The following is a 17,567-nucleotide window of genomic DNA, read 5'->3' as shown; positions in this document are numbered from 1 at the left end:
ATTTCCTATTCAATAAGTCAGCTACTTTTTTAGGTCGTCGGTGAAGGAATCTCATTGTGCAATCTCGTTGTTTTTACTTCAAAAATTTCCACATTGTGTGTGTGTATTTTTTTTCCTCCCAAAACTTTATATGTCCGTGTATCTGCTTTTAATGTAGTAATCAGTGGCGGGTATTCAATCAGTACCGTGACTGATGACTGATTAATAATGACTGATTGATCATAATCGACTGGCCGTCCAGCCATTTGTGAATATCTAATGATGAACTGGCAAAATTTTCTGAGTTGCCCACTTCTAGTATTGTCTTCAATTCGTCAGCAAAGCTCTTGTAAAAATTCAAGTCCGAAAGTGTTATTTTATTGGCCTACTTGGTAAAAATATCCCTTTGAGAAATTCAGAGTAAAAAGTTCAAGAAATTAAAAAAGACAGAGCATTTCAAATGATTTCCATCCATCCATTTTCTATAGCCACTTATCCCCACAGGGGTCGCAGGCGCCTATCTCAGCTGGCTTCGGGCAGTAGGCTGGGGAACTAGTTGCCTGCCAATCGCAGGGCACACAGAGATGAACGATCAATCATGTGCCCAATCACACCTAAGGACAATTTAGTATGTCCAATTCACCTGCCATGAATGTTTTTGGGGAGTGGGAGGAAGCCGGAGTGCCTGGAGAGAACCCAAGCGGGCTCGAGGAGAACATGCAAATTCCACACAGGAAGGTTGGAGCCAGGTGGATTTGAACCGGGACCTTTGAACTGTGAGGCGGACGTGCTATTCACTGCGCCACCGAGCCGCCCTTCAAATGAATTCATAAAAAAAAAAAAAAGAAAAAAGAACTGGATAGCTCTCAAGTTAAACCATGCAAACATTTTTTTTAAGTAGAATTGAGAGTCTTTAGGAGCCAAAATTCAAATCTGAGTCGTCCAGTTTTAAACAATACCCAACCCTGGTGGTCAGTAGAACAAATTGTGTTATTCTGTTTCTGGTTCTGCATGTGGTTATCAGTTGTTGTTTTTTTTGTTTGGTTGGTTTTTGCTCTGTCCACTGAGGATAATGATCCCACACACCCACACAGTGCAGTGATTTTCGGGTGAATGAGGTAAGAGAAAGTGTTTTTCCGAGGATCAAACATCCCAATGGGCTCCATCTCAGACAGAAACCAATATCCACTTGAGGGATCCATGCCGCAGACCAGATTGCATTCATCAGACCGGGGTATCATAGGATAGTGCACAGTTGGAATATCAATGAGGCTGATGCATGCTAATGATGCTCAAGCAAGATGTGGGAAGATAATTGACAAGGTTTGTGTTGGGTGAGGGAGATGTGTTCCCAAGTCAAGTCTCTCTTGTGTAATTCCACAATGGTACATTCCAAAATGTGTTGGCACCTTTGGGTCTGTTGTGTAGCACACTTGAAGGCTAAGCAGAGCCCTAGTGTTCTCTCGCCTTGTGTTCTGAACTACAGCATATGTTCACAATATTACATTTAGCACAGGTGTCGTTACCAGGACTTTAATTATTGCGCAAGATGCTAAAGCCACAGCAAGCAACAGTGATAAATCTGAACTTTTATTTTCTTCTTCATAATGCTGCTGTCGAGGCAGTGCGGTTTCTTTCCCTCCCTATGATCTTGAATACACAAATCCCCTTGCAGCTTCCTGATCTTTCCTGTCCCCCATTAGATAGTGTTTATTATCAATGACTTTGATAGCTCCTAGATCCATGGCATACTATTATGTGAAGTCATGATAAGTTGCGTTAACTGCAATCATCTAAAGCTTTGCTGCATCCCATTTTTCTGTGTCTTTGATTACCTCTGCAAAGGAGGTCATGGTTTTTCACATGCAGTCTATGTTCACAGTGAAAGAAAGGGAAGCACTAGAATAGAAGCGGGAAAGCAGGGTGGTTCACACCCTCAAATCTAAACACTAACTAGCCTGTAGCAAACCCAGCACTGTCACTCATTGCTTGTTTTCGGCCTTTCTCCCAGAACCAGGATGTCCTGTGACTTCGTGTTGGGGATTGTTATTGTGTAAGGGTGTAACATTCAAGGTCACTTGTAGTTTGAGCTCTGATTCAAGGGCATCGTTTATTAGCTCAGTCAGACCCTTTCCTTTTACTTCTGGTAAACAAAGCTTGAAACAATTATTAATGTAGTGTAAAACTATGCCATTAGTCCAGCTCGATAGAGATGCAAGGATCATCAACCACTGGTGCTATTGGCACTCATGTATTATTAGTGGATATGAAAAGTCTATGTATGCTCTTCAAAAGACACTTGTTTTATGAAATACTGAACTGTAAAATGAGAGCAAGTTTTTCCACCATTAATGTGACCTAAAATCTGCACGACTTTTTAAAAATGATTAATCTTTTTCGGAGGAAAACATAATAATAATAATAATGATAAAAATGATGTTCGCACAAGTCTGCACACCCTCATGTGCCTGGGATGTAATTGTGTTCAGAATGATCCATTTATACTCTTCTATTTATAGTGTGTGCTGTGTCCATTTAGCATGAGTATGAATGTGATGGGCTGTGAAATGATTTAGCACTTTTCTACCTTTTTACCTCCCCTCTTACAAAGATCCTAGAAAGGATTTTTAGTTGAATTATGTATGTTATAGGCCACATTAATGGAGGAAACATATAAATTTTCATTTGATCGATTAATCAACAACTAATTACTTAATTTCCCCACAATGTTTTTTGGAAATCGTTCAAAGACTTTTTATTGAAATTTGTCCAAATCTTTAGAAAAATATTGTCCGATCGCCTCCACAGAAGCTGACTTATCTTGTTAATGAATCAACAAAACTTAAGTTTTTTATTTTACTGTTGAAAACTATGCTAAAAACCTTTGCCTATTTTTTAACATGTAAAAGACCAAAGCATCAAATGAAATCATAAGTAATTGGTTTTGGACTCTATTTGAAATAATGTCCTATTTTTGAATAAAGGAATAGAAATTAAAACATGGTTTTTTTTTTTCCAATTCATAGAATAATCGACATCAAGTGATTATTAAAATAATCACTAGTTCCAGCCCTGTTTGAATTTATTTATTTGGGTCTTATTTTTTACATCATAAAAACTTAGCATTTTAACAGAACCAAGGTTTTATAAGTAGAAGTTAATTGTGTTTTTAAAGATATTACGACACTTAGGAACTATTTTCATTTGTATGAAACAAGCATAGTATGTCTTACATACTACATGTCATTATAAATTTAGACATTTTCTGAAACTAAAAGGGTAATATAATATACAAGTCCTTTTGGGTGGAGTAAAGGTATTTGTGGCCATGACACAAGTAGTGAAAATATAGTCAAATATGGGGCAGCTACTGCTCTTCTTTTACTGATAAATTAGTTGAATAAATGCTGTCTGTATGTATGTCTATTTTAAACTGCTCTCACTCTTGAGGTGAAGGCGTTTCTATTTTTTGGCACAGAACCTCATTGGTGTGTGTGTGTGTGTGTGTGTGTGTGTGTGTGTGTGTGTGTGTGTGTGTATGTGTTTTTTAAATTCAATCATTGGGATTTGGTGTTTTCATTCCTTATATGTACATACAAGCGCGCCAGAGTCACAAAGTGACAAGACAGATGAGGGATTAGCAGAGGCCTTGCATGCCAGCATCTCAGTGGTAATGGATCCACATTGGGCACGGTGCCATGTAGCCATAGTGAAATTGGACCCAAGATGCTGATTCCTGCTGGTTACATTTGACACAGGATTAGCGTTGTAAGTGCACGGAGGTCAATGGAGCTCATATGTTGGAGTGCACGTTTCAGTTGTATTTGGGTCAGAGTGCCCATATTAAGCCATCAGGAATTAGATTTAGTTAAAACCCAAAAATGATTGAAAATTAATTGCCTCGCTCACTGGTTATCACTATTTACTGCTCTTCTTCTATTCTGAATGAAACATTTGTGCCGAAATATTTTCTGTCTTGAGAGAAATGACAGAGAAATGACAGATCAGCAGATTATTTTTCTTTTTTTTTTTCTTTTTCAGAGAGAGAAGCCGAGATCGTCACAAATCTCGTAGCAAAGACAGCCGTTCGGAAAAATCAGTAACTATTAACCCTGCTCCTGCAGAGCCATTGCTGGGTGATGCTGCTGTTCGGGGCGAAAAGGTCCAGGTAGGGCAATCACTCGAAACAATCTCCTTTCACATCATCATACTGAAATTAACAATCCTCTCATTCATTGTTGTAGCCTTCATGTACCAGTAATATGATCTCATTTTGAAAAGGTTCAAGAGACTTAACACAAGTTAAAATGAGGTGAAGGTAAATGTGCTTATCGGCGTTACGGCAGGCCATCTGCTATTTACTAGAGGGGACTGGTCCACTTGTGGCTGCATGAGGTTGATAAATGTGTGTACAATTATGCGGATTGTCGAAGGCTGCCTAGTTGGTCTCTAGATGTGTGATTTATCATTTTGTAGAGAAGCTCATGTTAATCCTTAGAAGGAGCAGGTCACTTTGTTACACATGGTTCTATGGCCCCCACCAGAAATGGACCAGGCCAAGCTGCTTAGTTGAGTCGGCTCAAATTGTATGCACAGTCAACATGCATGTCGATAGAAGATGATCCCATGCATTTCATGATGGATTGTCTGATAAATGACAAATATAAGGTAAGAAATAATTCAAAGGATCTTATTTTGCATGTATTGCATTGCAATTACACAATAACAATAATATACTGCTTTTGCAATTGACATACAATTATTGTACTATATGTGTCTTGTTTTATATACACCATCTTACCATCATTCATTGTAAATTGTTTAGGGTTACTTGGATAATGAAAACAAATATATGAACTGTATAAGAAATTTGGGTTTTAAACTAATAGTTTATTTCTTTTTATATTTCATACTTGCTACTCTTAAATATCGTGGTTGTAATATGCTGTGTTGTCAAAAGAAATGTGTCACCAGCTTTTTTTTTTTTTTTGCTCGTTTGGTCATTTAAATACAAAATATCATGCGATGTGAGTTTAAATACTGCGTTTAGATTTTATTTTATACAAGTAATATCATACACATAAATCACCTGCTTTACCTTTCATTTGGCAAAATGAATGTACTGTACTAGCAAAATTGATATTCCAAAACAATTAATGAAATAAAATCCCTCAAATACATGTGCTATTATATAAATCACCTGCTTTACCTTTCATTTAAATAGGTTATTACACCAATGGAAAAATGTATATTCAAAAACAAATAATGAAGTAAAATCCCTTAAATGTCCAATTTATTTAATCTTTTGTGTTTGTTGTCCAAGTTTTGAACAAGTACTGTATATTCCCCCAAAATCCCAGTCTTCCTTATCATGTAGTATCAAGGCCTCTACCTTTGCTGATGAATTTGAGCTGCTACTATAAGATCCAATGATGACAGCTTATTAAGTTAAGGTCATATGCAGTTAGGTGACCTAGTCCGGCTGCCTTGTCCATCATCGAGCGCCATACGCTTCATGTTGCCAAGTAAGAATCTCTCACAGTGGCCTGGCGCAGGAGTGCATCAAGACAGAACTAAATCAAACACTGCGGTAATTTGACTGACCTACTTGGCGTATACGTTTCCCTTGTGGAAAGCTTCGTTAACATTGCCTGTGTTTGTTTATGCTCCTGTTTAATTTTAAGGCATGCCGCCTTCCTTTCTGTTTTTAGTCGATATTGTGGCCTGGGGGGGCAACTAACACGTGCCTTACCGGTATCTGGCTCTTTATTTCAAAGAGTTCAATGAAGTAAATGGAGAGAGCAGTAGGCTGTCAGGATTTTTTGTTCTTTGTATATGTTTTGTATGTTTATTGTTTTTGTTTTTTTTGTATATAACAATAGTCTCTGTTAGAGAAACATTCTTTTCCAAGTCCACTCTCATTGTTGCAAAAATGTGATATTCTGTGGCATTTTATTCGTGGGTTCTTTTTAAACTGGAAGTGTCAGTGAGCTCACTTTGTACTGACCTGGGTGAGGGAGAGCCTCTTACTGAATCCCATGAAAGATAGGGGAAGCATTGAAAACAAAGATCCCCTGTTGGACGCAAAAGACACACCCATAATGACTCACTTGGATCTAGAAAAATGTAGGTTGCACTACATGCTTATGCACAAAGAAAACACCAGCAACACACACTACTTTGCGAATAAAATTGTGTACTGTATGAGAAGGCAACAGACCAGAGTGACTACTAACTAGAACAAAACACACACACACGCACACAGAAAAGGTTTTCTATGTTAGAAAAAAACCATAAATGAAATCAGAGCTAAGTAAAATCAAAATTCCAAAACTATACTGTGATAATACTGCTTCAAACGAAAAAGCCAAACAACAACTTGGTGTACTGTGCAAATCTATGGCATCCGTCATGTGACATGTTTTTGCATAACGAGGTGACCATAATGAAATAGAATGTCTTTTAAGTCGTGCACAGTTATCCATTGATGCCAAGTTCTTAGCAAAAGTGGTTTACGTGCCCATCTGGAGGCTATATTGTGGTTTTTGGAGGCTGACAAACAGGCGAGCAAAGCATTTATGATATTTGGTGTTGAATTCTTCCATTTGATGCCATAGTAACTGAAAACTGAAAACGAACTTTATTTTTTTATTATTTTATTTTTACTGCTGTTGTTTTATGCTCCGCATGTTTGAAGTCGACTCCTTTCTAGTCATCCATTTTTGTCAACTTTTGACTTGCCAAAAGGTCTGCAGCTATCTACTATTTTTGGCATTCGGATTTCTTACAAGATGTTTGAATCAAATATCAATATCCATGAGATGAATTTGCCGGCTGAAAAAGCACATTTGAGTCAGCTTGGTTTGTTCAGACGTGATCATTAGGAACGGCAACTGTGTCAGGCCGTCATTTATGTCTACCAAGCCAGCCTACATGGAGTACTCGAGCGCCGCTAGCTAGAGGCTAATTTATGCTAGACCAAGTTATCACAAAGCCCACACCAAAGGTAAACATTAGCAACAAGTTTCTGATGTACACACTAATAAGGGGATAATTGGGGCAACAAAAAAATGCTTTGAGCATTTTTAATCCGGGTACGTACTTGAATTAGTCAGATTACTGCTATAGGCAACAATGTCTGGCTAGCAAGGTAACAGTCTTTATGTCGGTGCAGTTCCGATTTTTTTTTTTTTAATTTCTAGAAAGAGTATAACGCTTAACTGCTCTCTGTTCCTATAGTAGCTCGTCTTTTAAATTAGTCAGTTTAGAAATGTTTGCATCGTGTGCCATTATGTACTGTGTTAGTATGTCAAAATACCTTGCTGCGTAAAAATTTAGCCTTTTTTCATAATACTGTATTAAGTTTTGCCTGCAGATTTTGCATGCGCACATGTGTAGTATCTGCCTGTGCAGTCTCGCTAACACTTCTATTATTTTTGGTTTATCGAGAACAACCTTTTCCCTTTTTTTGTGTTTTTTTGTTTTTTTGTTTTACCTTTTAACGCACGCACACAGACAAACACGCATACTCACTAGTGTTCACTGGGTCAGAAGCAATGGGCGGAGAGTGGTGCTGAGCCGAATGACAGGAAAAGAATGAGAGAGGACGCCTCAAGGGAGTAACTGAAAAAAGGATTGGTGAAGAGTGAAGCAAAAATGATGGGAGAAGTGCATCGTCTAATCGCTATTTTGTTTATTCCTAGCCCGCCGGGATGGTGTGCAGCAATGTTTGTTTAGTGTACTACTTCCCTCTTCTGTTTCTCTTTATCTGTCCATCCTTTTATCCCATCCTCCACCTCTTCTGCCATGACATCGTCTCATTCTCCCCATCTCCTTCACTCTTTCCAAGCTCCGTAAAGAGCGGCCCCCTCAACACCCCCACCCCCACCCTGATACACACAAACACACAACAAGAAGCAAATGACGTGCAATACATCCCCGGGCATGATGGGAAAATTGCATATATAAAGTGGTCAAACGCATTACTGGGCTTCAAATCCGCATCGCTTTCTGTATCAGGCAACTTCTGTGGCAGGACTGTGATGGAACAGCTGAGGGCAAAGTATTGATGGCTGATGAATTTGGGATGCACACGCCTAGTGTGATGGAGACAGGTGATGAAGTCTTGCAGGTTCTGGAGGACTCTGACCCCGTTGTTGAGAAAGGGGAGGTTTTTGTTGCAACCATCGAGGGAGACTCTAACCTTTCTCCGTTGGTCAGCGCTGCAGCAAACAAATCAAGCCAGGTACAACTAATAGAATGTTCTTGACAAATTTGCATGATTTTTCTTTGGACAACTGGTTATATTTGAAGAACAAGCTTAATCATGCATACACAACTTAAAAATGATCAGTGTGTTTGTTTTGTGTGTTTGGGCCGGCACTTCATGAAGGACTGTTGTTACTAGAATGGTAGTAATGTTAAGTTCTCTATTACAGTAAATATTGTTGAAATGTGTCATGCTCAGTTCAAGTTTTTGTTCTGAGCTGTAATAAAGTGCATTTTCGTCACAGTTGCTTGATATACTGGCATGGTCAAATATTGCAACTTGACATTGGGCTGAAATCAGTTTCACTGTGAGTATGTGTATTTTTACTCAGTTTATTCAGTGGTACCTCTACTTACGAACTCCTCTTGTTATGACAAATTCAGTTTACCAAACACCTCGGCAGAAAAATACTGTCTCTAGTAATGAGAGAAAACTCAAGATACGAAAGGTGACATTGTTGGCATGTTATACGAGACACGAGACGGCAGGGTTCGTGCCAACATGACTGTATAGGTGTAATGTACATTACATTACATTAATGTAATATGTTGTCACAACCTGTGATGTCTGCCAATTTTGTTCCAGTTTGTGATGTATTTTTATAATTTGTTTATATGCCCGCTTGCCCACAAACGAGACAATTGTTTTTTGCATTGATGTTTACTTTTCATCTTCGCTCGTTTAATCCACACTTCCCACCAACAATTTTCACAGTAGAACTAACAAACATAAATTTAACATTAGCTATGGCTTACATTATACATATTCCCATAAAAAAAGCATATGTACCATGCCACTTTGGGCTTTCGTGTCCGACGTTAGCATTGTTAACACTTCAGCAATCACATCACACAGGAAGCACTTTGCATGACCCCAAATTAAACTTAAGTGAACTTGTATGCTCAAAATACTCCAAATAAATAAATATTATTGCTCCTGTGGACTTGTAAATGTTTCTTGGATCACTGGTAATGTAAAATTAGAACATACTAATTAAAGTCCTAAAAAGGTGTCTCGCTCTGTACTCATCACCAACACGTCAGCAGCGTCTTAAGGCAAACAAGTGAACTGTATTCATATTGTCAACTGCTGAGAAAATCCATGCGGGAATGGGGACAACACTCAAACTCCATACAGGAAGGCTGGAAGCGAAACGGTGTTTGATGACATCTACAACATCTACAGTAAATTCACTATAAAGTGGACCCCTGGTTTACGACGTCCCTGCCTTACGTTTTTTTTTCCCCCTTTACGACATGACCCGCAATGTTTTTTTGGCCCCTTTTGACGCCATTTCTTTCACATGACACATCCAACATGGCAGTCAGTGTGCGCTCATATGTCTATATACGCTTCACTGCTTACATTACTTCAATTCTGGTCTGCTATTGGTCGGCCTCATGAATCCCTAAGATACTGGTTACCATTGGTCGGAGTTACAGGGTCATGAAGATGCTGGTCTGCTATTGGTCGGCACATGGGGTCACAAAGATGGCTGCCTAAAGACTTGATCTCGTTTTGGAGTGCTTTCAATATGGTATTTATTGTGCATTGTAGCGGCCCACTGTAGTTTTGAGTTGTATGAGAAATGAACTTCAACTGGAGAAGATAGTTCAACTGTAAAAATCTTTATCAGTCTTCTTTTGAGTCTGGAAAACTTAGGTTTTGAGCGACCTTTCTTATTCTGACCATTCATACAGACAGACACGCATACATACGCACATACTGACACATGCACGTGTGCACGCACACACACACACACACACACACACACACACACACACACACACACGTTTGCCTCCCAGGAGTGAGTAAAGTGCTCAATGTTTTGTTTGCAGCTCACAGATTGGCAAACAGCAACAAAGAGGCTTTTAATGGACAGTTGATTTTCATCAGCTGTTATTTTTACTCAGCTGCAGGAAAGAAAAAAAACATGAATACACTCTTTGAAGCAGCTGACACAAAGTGCATCATACATAGATACTGTTCTATATTTTATATTCACGGATCGCAATTGTAGTAGTTCTTTAGAACCTATTTAAATATACAGTAATGTACTGTATGTCTTTATTTTCACTCCGCTCCGCGACTCATTTGCCAAGTTACCAATGCCTAAAAATATCAATAGTTTAATTGTATGTATGTAAGGTACAATCCAATATTCTAAGTAGTAATTTAACTACGGTAAGTAATTTCAAGCAAAGTCCTCACTGTGGCCCTCTCTTGACTTTTAAAAGAGTTGTCTTGTTCCTGAAATGCTTCAGGGCACTTTAAGTTATGTTCCTTGCTTCTTCCTCTCTTTCACCTACTTTCACATGATGAAGGGAACGCAGAACCTGTTGGCTTTAATTGGTTTATCCCGTGAAGAAATGTGGGTCACTAATGTCTATTTTTAGTCTGACAATTCAAAACAGATTACAACCGTTTTATCCTGCTGTGTAAAGTCTAAGTGATTTGTTGATGATTTCTATTATTTTATTGGCCAAAATATGCTTTGATTTACTTCTAACCAAAGCTATAGACCCCTTGTGTAGATTTTTGTTGTTGTTGCTTGTTGTAAATTCATCCAAAGCAGACATTTTATTATTTGCTTTGCTACTTGTAATATAATTCCAGACCAACCATTGCGATATCATTCACAATTCTGTCCATGAAGAGCAACTAGTCAATTTATTTGATTTGAACATACGATATATATTTTATACTAAATCACATGGCATCTTTTACTTTTAAAATTCTAAAGCACAGTCTAATGTACAAGACATTCATTGCTTTCTACAAATTAATATGGGGTGAATACTAAGATACGGAGCATCTATAATTTTCCTCTACCAGACCCATTTTTATTTAAGTTTATTTTCATTGATGATCAGCAGTATAGATAATGGATGGCTGATTGCCCTGCTCATTGTCATTCCAAAACAAAAAGTGTGAGCGATGTGACAAAAGTGACACTTAAAACCAGTGGCCCATGCTATCCCTATGAATTTGCTGTTACCCCCATACTGTATATATCATAGTACTTTTGCCCAATAGTTGTTTTGTTTTATATAAAGCTACACATTCGAACTCCCGAAGAGTCGTATAGTGTTTAATTTTATTTTACATGGTCATCGCTGCTCTATTTCTTTTTGAAGTGTTTTAAGTGAGAAAATTTGGACTTTTCCGTGAAAGAAAATTAATCGTGTTGTGTTATTTGCACCCAATCGATGTGTTTTTGGGCAGTATAAATTCAGTGAGGAACCTCAACATACACATTTCCAGTAAAGACCTTCCATCCATTGTTATACTTTTTCATGCGCCCCTCATCCTGAGGCCAGAGGTTTATTTCTTTCCCAAAGCACCTCAGGAGCCAGCCCCCCCAATTCCCCAGAAATGCCCAAAGAAACCCCGCCATCTACCCCCAACCTCTGACTACCGGTGCTTCCTCCCCTTTGCGGCGGCGGCTTGTTGTGACTGCTGTGCAAAGAATCCTTATCATTGTTGTTTTAAGGGCTCCACTCCAACATGGCTGACCTTCTTTATCTGCGGATACAGTCTCACCCACACGTCAGCCAAGCCCAGTTGGCATTGCACATTGTTTTCTTTTTCTGCTTTCCATTTTTGATCCTTCCTTTCTCACATGATTAAACCACCCTTCTCTTCCATTCATGCCATAAAAAAGTTGGATTCAGTCCAGTTCTCTGCATTCACTAAATGATAAAAAATACCATGTAATAATGTCAACCTCTAATACAATCAAACATGAAGTTCAATTGAACTTTATTTATATTGAACTTTCACAACAAGGTAAAAATCTGAGACAATAATGAAAGTAAAGAGAAAAGTCTGCCTGTATATTTAAAAAAGAAATTGTAAAAACAGAACTAAACCATAAAATAATCAAATAGTTATATATATTCTTTTTTACTGAAACCCTATGACCCTTTGTTATCCAAATCTAAATTATTTTGTTTTTATTATTCTGTTGCAAAGAATGTATTTTTTTTACCTGCATTTGCTAGATCAACACTTCTCAAATGGATGTAGTACATGAAGGCATCTCTAGTGGTACATGGGATTTCAACTGGGTTTCTGCAGGTATCTTCACATCTAATTTAATGCTTTTGAATTAAGTTTTAATTGATTTTTCCCTTTCTGGTCAAATTAAAAGCAAATCAACGTGAACATAAAGCAATTCAGCTGCTGTGAGGTTACTTGGCTGAAAAATATATTTCACAGGGAGTACCTCATAAAAACGATTGAGAACTAAGGTGATAGAGGATAAATACATCATAAGAATTTTTAAAAATATGGAAGACTTACAGGGCTGCAGCTATGTTCAATATTTTTAGGATTTATTTCTTTCCTATTAATCCCATTGAATAATTGAATAATTATTTGTTAAACTATATCATGTGTTTTTTATAATATGTTTAATCAAATGTTTATAAGTCATGCCAGCTTTTTTTATGCAGGTAGTTTGTGAGTTTGTACTGACCTATGTCCATGTGGGAAAAATAAGGTTTTGACTTGTGATTCACATTTTTCAAGTAATTCAGCTCTGCTAATAGGTTTTTGTTGTTTTGTATGTACAGTGGTACATCGAAATATGAAATTAATTCATTCTTTGACAGCTTTCATGTTTCATGTTCTTTTATTGAGTCCAGTTTCTTATGTAAATTATCTCATTGGTGTCAAGCAAAAAAATAAAAGTACAAAACTATGGAACCTTACCTTTCGAATGAAACAGCATCCGAAAGCAGAGAAGGGGAGCAAACGGCATGAAGCAATACCATACGAACTAAAACAGAAAACCATTCTAAGCAAATTGCAGAAAACATTACTACTGTATACAGCTTTTTATAGTCGGAAATCACTTGCTCCATCATGTGCTGGAGGAGGGGCGTGCTGTTTTTGGAAATTAGAGAACCTTGTTGAATGAAAATTCTTCGACAATATCACCCTCAAGGCCAGGAGGGGGAGTAGCGGCATTATCCAACACCAGCAGACATTTTAGAGGGAATCCATTTCCTAGTAGATAAGATTTCTTCAAGGCCAGATTGAAACACAGGTTGACCCACTAAACGAATAACTGCCTCTTTACCCAAGCTGTCGCGTTAACCAGCCATGTCACAGGAAGCTAAACGACTAGCACCAGGGCAGGCGTTAACCAACTGGAGAGCAGGATGACAGAACTGAACCTACAGTCAGCGGCACGCTCATTTTTCGAATTTTCGTACCTTGATTTTTTTTTTCGTATTATAAGTCAAATGATTCTTCGGATGCCGTTTCGTGTATTACGTTTTTCTAAACTAGGACTTTCGCACCCCGAGGTACTATTGTATCTTGTGAGTCAATGATTAAATGACAAAGAGCCAGCAGAAGGATTGAAGGATAATCATCAGCTCATCATGTCCTGCTACTATTCTCAGGATGAAAACTGGGGTGAGACCACCACGGCCGTTACGGGCACGTCCGAACACAGCATCTCTCAGGAAGACATCGTGCGCATCACGAAGGACCTGGAGGACAGCGTGGGGCTCGACTGCCGCCGCTATTTCACGCTCGCTCTGGCCGTGATCCTGGGCCTCCTGGTCTTCCTCTCACCGCTGGCTTTTGTAGTTCTACCCCACCTGCTTTGGCCAGAGAAGCTGCAGAGCTGCGGCACGGCCTGCGAAGGCCTCTTCATCTCTGTGGCCTTCAAGTTGCTCATCCTGCTCCTTGCCGTCTGGGCCCTCTTCTTTCGACCGCCGCGGGCTAGCCTCCCACGCCTTTTTGTGTTCCGGGCACTGCTTGCTGTTCTGGTGCTGCTCTTTGTGATCTCTTATTGGTTGTTCTATGGCGTGAGGATACTAGATTCACAGGTGAGAACAAGATGTGCTGCTGGATGCATATATGTTATATCATGTGTTTAAGTGAGATTTTAACAGGGTTTCTGCAGGTATCACCAAATCCAATTTACTTTTCATGAAAGCAGCAAAGGCATGTTCATGTCAAGGATTCATCCGGGTTCTTTACCGTTGTAATTGTTCTTCATTTCAAAGACATTCTGAAACTGTTAAATGTTTTTCACGTTGCAAAGAAATTATGGAAAGATTCAAGATGTCCTTGCAACACAAAAAACAATAGTTTCAGAAATATTAAGATTGATTCAGAATTGCTAAGAACGGCCTAAGAAAAAATTGTGACCTTAAACAAAACCTGACAAGATCCACCTTTGCTGACACTCACCAACTTTTGCGCCTCAGTGGGTTAAGGTTAGGGTTAGGTCCTCCTGAGGGGCGAAAGTTGCTTAGTACTTATTGCTTTTTTTAATGTTGTGACAGAAATAGTGCATGTTTTGTTTTTTTTTCAAATGAAGAACTAATTGATTGGAACATAAAGCAGGTTATTGCAACATTTTGTTGTAATTACTCCTTTGCCAAATGTTGTATGTCTTTATTTCGTTAATTTTTTACAGATGTGCATTGTCATTTGTGATGCAATTTCACAATATTGTATCTTCCAGATATCAATGCAAATGTAGTTCCTGTTTATTAAATTAGATACAAATAGCACAGCACTCTGTCTTTCAGTCAAAAATGCTTTGTGCTAGTTCAGATGTACTTGGCTGAAAAAAAATGCAGGGTGTTCCAAAATGTTTGACCCCATGTCGTAGGCCAATAATTTTGACAATTGTCGTTGGAATGACCTTACATTTCACAGCTTGTGTAGAAACATTTCATGTTTTTCTGAGGTACGTCTGGTAGTTCTTTCTTTTCAGGTTAAGAAATGCAGTTCACTTCAAAAGAAAAGGCATTTTGCGTGTTAGAGTATGCTCGAACTCAGTCATCGAAGACAGTACAGCGTGCCTTCTTCACAAATTTTGCAGAAGAGGCATCAACTACAAAACAAATTAGGACTTGGCACCATACATTTCAAGAAAAGGGCTGCCTATGTATACCTAAATCACCAGGACGGCCATTAACGTCTGCAGTCACAGGCGGCGCTCATATTGAACATTTATGAAAATCTGTCATAGAACCAACAAATATTTGTTCTTTTCTTTGTAAATTGAGCCAATAAAACTTATGACCTTCAACATGAAGTGTATTTCGTTTCATTAAGATCCATCAAGTAATTTCCGAGATTTAGAATGCACTTAGAATGGGGTCAGCCATTTTGGAACACCCTGTATTTCACATGAAATATTTCAGTTGATTAAAGTGATTTTCAAATGGCATGCACCCTGTTTTTTCTTTTCGCCAATAGAATATTCTGCACTGTTTTAAGTGGGGGTTAAACAACAAGATCAGAATATGACTGACACATTTGGGTTCTCTAGTGTGATGTGTGGTAATTTAAAATGCGAGCACGCTTGTAATGAAATGCACAAATCTTGCAGTCCTTTGATATATATTTGAATATTCATGTGTTCTACATCTTGTCCCACATGTCTGCTTCACGGCCACTTTATACTCATCTTTTTAAGCCTAGTGAATTTACTTTGGCTTTATGCTTTGTTTCCCCTAGGATGAAAACTACCAAGGGATTGTGCAATACGCTGTGTCACTGGTGGACGCGCTACTCTTTATTCATTACTTGGCTATCGTGCTTTTAGAGTTAAGGCAGCTTCAGCCCTACTACTCTGTGTGTGTAACACGTTCTACAGACGGAGAGACCAGGCACTACAACTTGGGACAACTCAGGTAAGAACAGAACTCCCATTTATTGAGGTTGGTTCGGCCATACGGCCTAATTTTAAGGGTCCAACCTATTGCATCGGCCAATTTATTTCAAACATTGGCCAAAAATATTCCGGCAAATGGACACTTTTTTTTACTTTCTTCCTTTATGTGCTCTAACCATTTACAGCAGTTGTATAAAATAACACCGGTGTCATTTATGACATAAAATTCATAGCATATTTTATCCTTACATATACTGTATGTAATGACATTTTTTGGTGAGGTCATTCCGTGAACCTGTCATTCCAACCGAAACAAATCTTAATTTTTAACAAGTAATGATTATGGGACCAATGAAAATAAGTTGTGCAAAGAATTGACCTCGATTTCACTAGTCCATACACAACGCAAAGGTACAGTTGTTTTAAAAAATCTCTCTCTCTCTCTCGCTCTCTCCCTCTCTCTCTCTATATCTATATATAATATATATATATATATATATATATATATATATATATATATATATATATATATATATATATATATATATATATATATATATATATATATATATAAGATACATAGTGCAACATAAATGTATAAATAATAAGGTTTAAATAATAATAAGGTGTATATTTTTTAAATATAACAACCATTCACCTAGTAGTAACTAACTCTAACAAATACGTATGACAGCAATGAACGCCCTTCAACTTGATTTTAATCAATGTATATTGTGAACCAAAAGCAAAGGTTTTTTTTGTTTTTGTTTTTTTAAGTGAAGACGCAAACATTCACGCTCAATACAACTCAACATTATTTATATAGCACTTCCAAACAGTCATCACTACGTACAAAGTGCTGTGGTGAGGTTGCGCACCATTGCAATAACATACACAGTGAAAACTGTAAGTTACCACAAACTAGTAAACAAAACTGTGAATGACAAATAAATAGATAAGAAATAAATCAAACACAAACAACACAAAATACAACAATACTGAGTTTCATATTGAGCGGAAGACCAACAATTAACTGTAGGAATGTGTCGTCTGCCAACTCCTAGCAAATTTATTTATGCTTCACTCTTTAGATATTTAGTTTAGAGTAAGAGAAACGGGTGTTGCTTTTGTCAAAACTTCCAAAGTGAGTTGCAATATTGTTCACCCAGCCTGGAAGAATTACAGTCCGCAACCTTTTGGGCTTCTGGCTCTGTACACATTCATTGCCTGCTCCAAAATGCTTTGCTCTGGTTTGGGGCTTCTTTAACAAATGAAGAAATAAAGGAAAAAAATATTTCACATGATTGTAAACAGGTGAAGAACCACTGCTTAAGGAGACAAGAGACAGGACAAGCACTTTGAGAAATGTGTGAGAAAACTGGGGAAAAACACGTGGCCACAAAAACGTCTCGTCTGGTGTCGCCATAGTGACATACAGTATATTTGTCATAGTTTTTCCCACATATTTTAACACAGTGGCTTACAATTTGGGTCTAGCATACACTTGTGGATGCTAGCATTCTTAACTGGGATTTGAACTGTGGTTCCCTGTCAAAAGCAGCAATCCACCACGTTGCTCAGCCGCGAGGTAACATGTTTTAAATCCGCCATCTTACACAGCTGTGTCAATTTGAACTCGACTGTTCAGCCCTTGTGTGCCCTTGGATT

At 38.1% G+C, this 17,567-nt stretch overlaps 1 protein-coding gene across 3 annotated transcripts in view; it reads left to right on the top strand.

The window, feature by feature from the left end:
* Window positions 1–17,567, top strand: part of LOC148427445 (vang-like protein 1) — a 31,401-nt gene that overhangs the window by 8,545 nt on the left and 5,289 nt on the right. Inside the window, exons 3-5 of one of the 3 annotated variants that reach the window (XM_088405793.1) lie at window positions 4,021–4,147; window positions 13,663–14,094; window positions 15,743–15,918. In XM_088405793.1, the coding sequence (XP_088261919.1) occupies window positions 4,021–4,147; window positions 13,663–14,094; window positions 15,743–15,918 (735 nt within the window). Of the gene's footprint in view, window positions 1–4,020; window positions 4,148–4,563; window positions 4,648–7,972; window positions 8,225–13,662; window positions 14,095–15,742; window positions 15,919–17,567 lie in introns of those variants that run through there. The other 2 variants (XM_088405805.1, XM_088405797.1) reach the window with 2 other exon arrangements.

Source organism: Hippichthys cyanospilos, chromosome 2 (genome assembly GCF_059441005.1).
Source record: "Hippichthys cyanospilos isolate Australia breed blue-spotted pipefish chromosome 2, RoL_Hcya_1.0, whole genome shotgun sequence".
NCBI classification, from domain to species: domain Eukaryota; kingdom Metazoa; phylum Chordata; class Actinopteri; order Syngnathiformes; family Syngnathidae; genus Hippichthys; species Hippichthys cyanospilos.
Note: the sequence above shows the minus strand (reverse complement) of the source record. Positions and strands in the feature narration are given on the sequence as shown.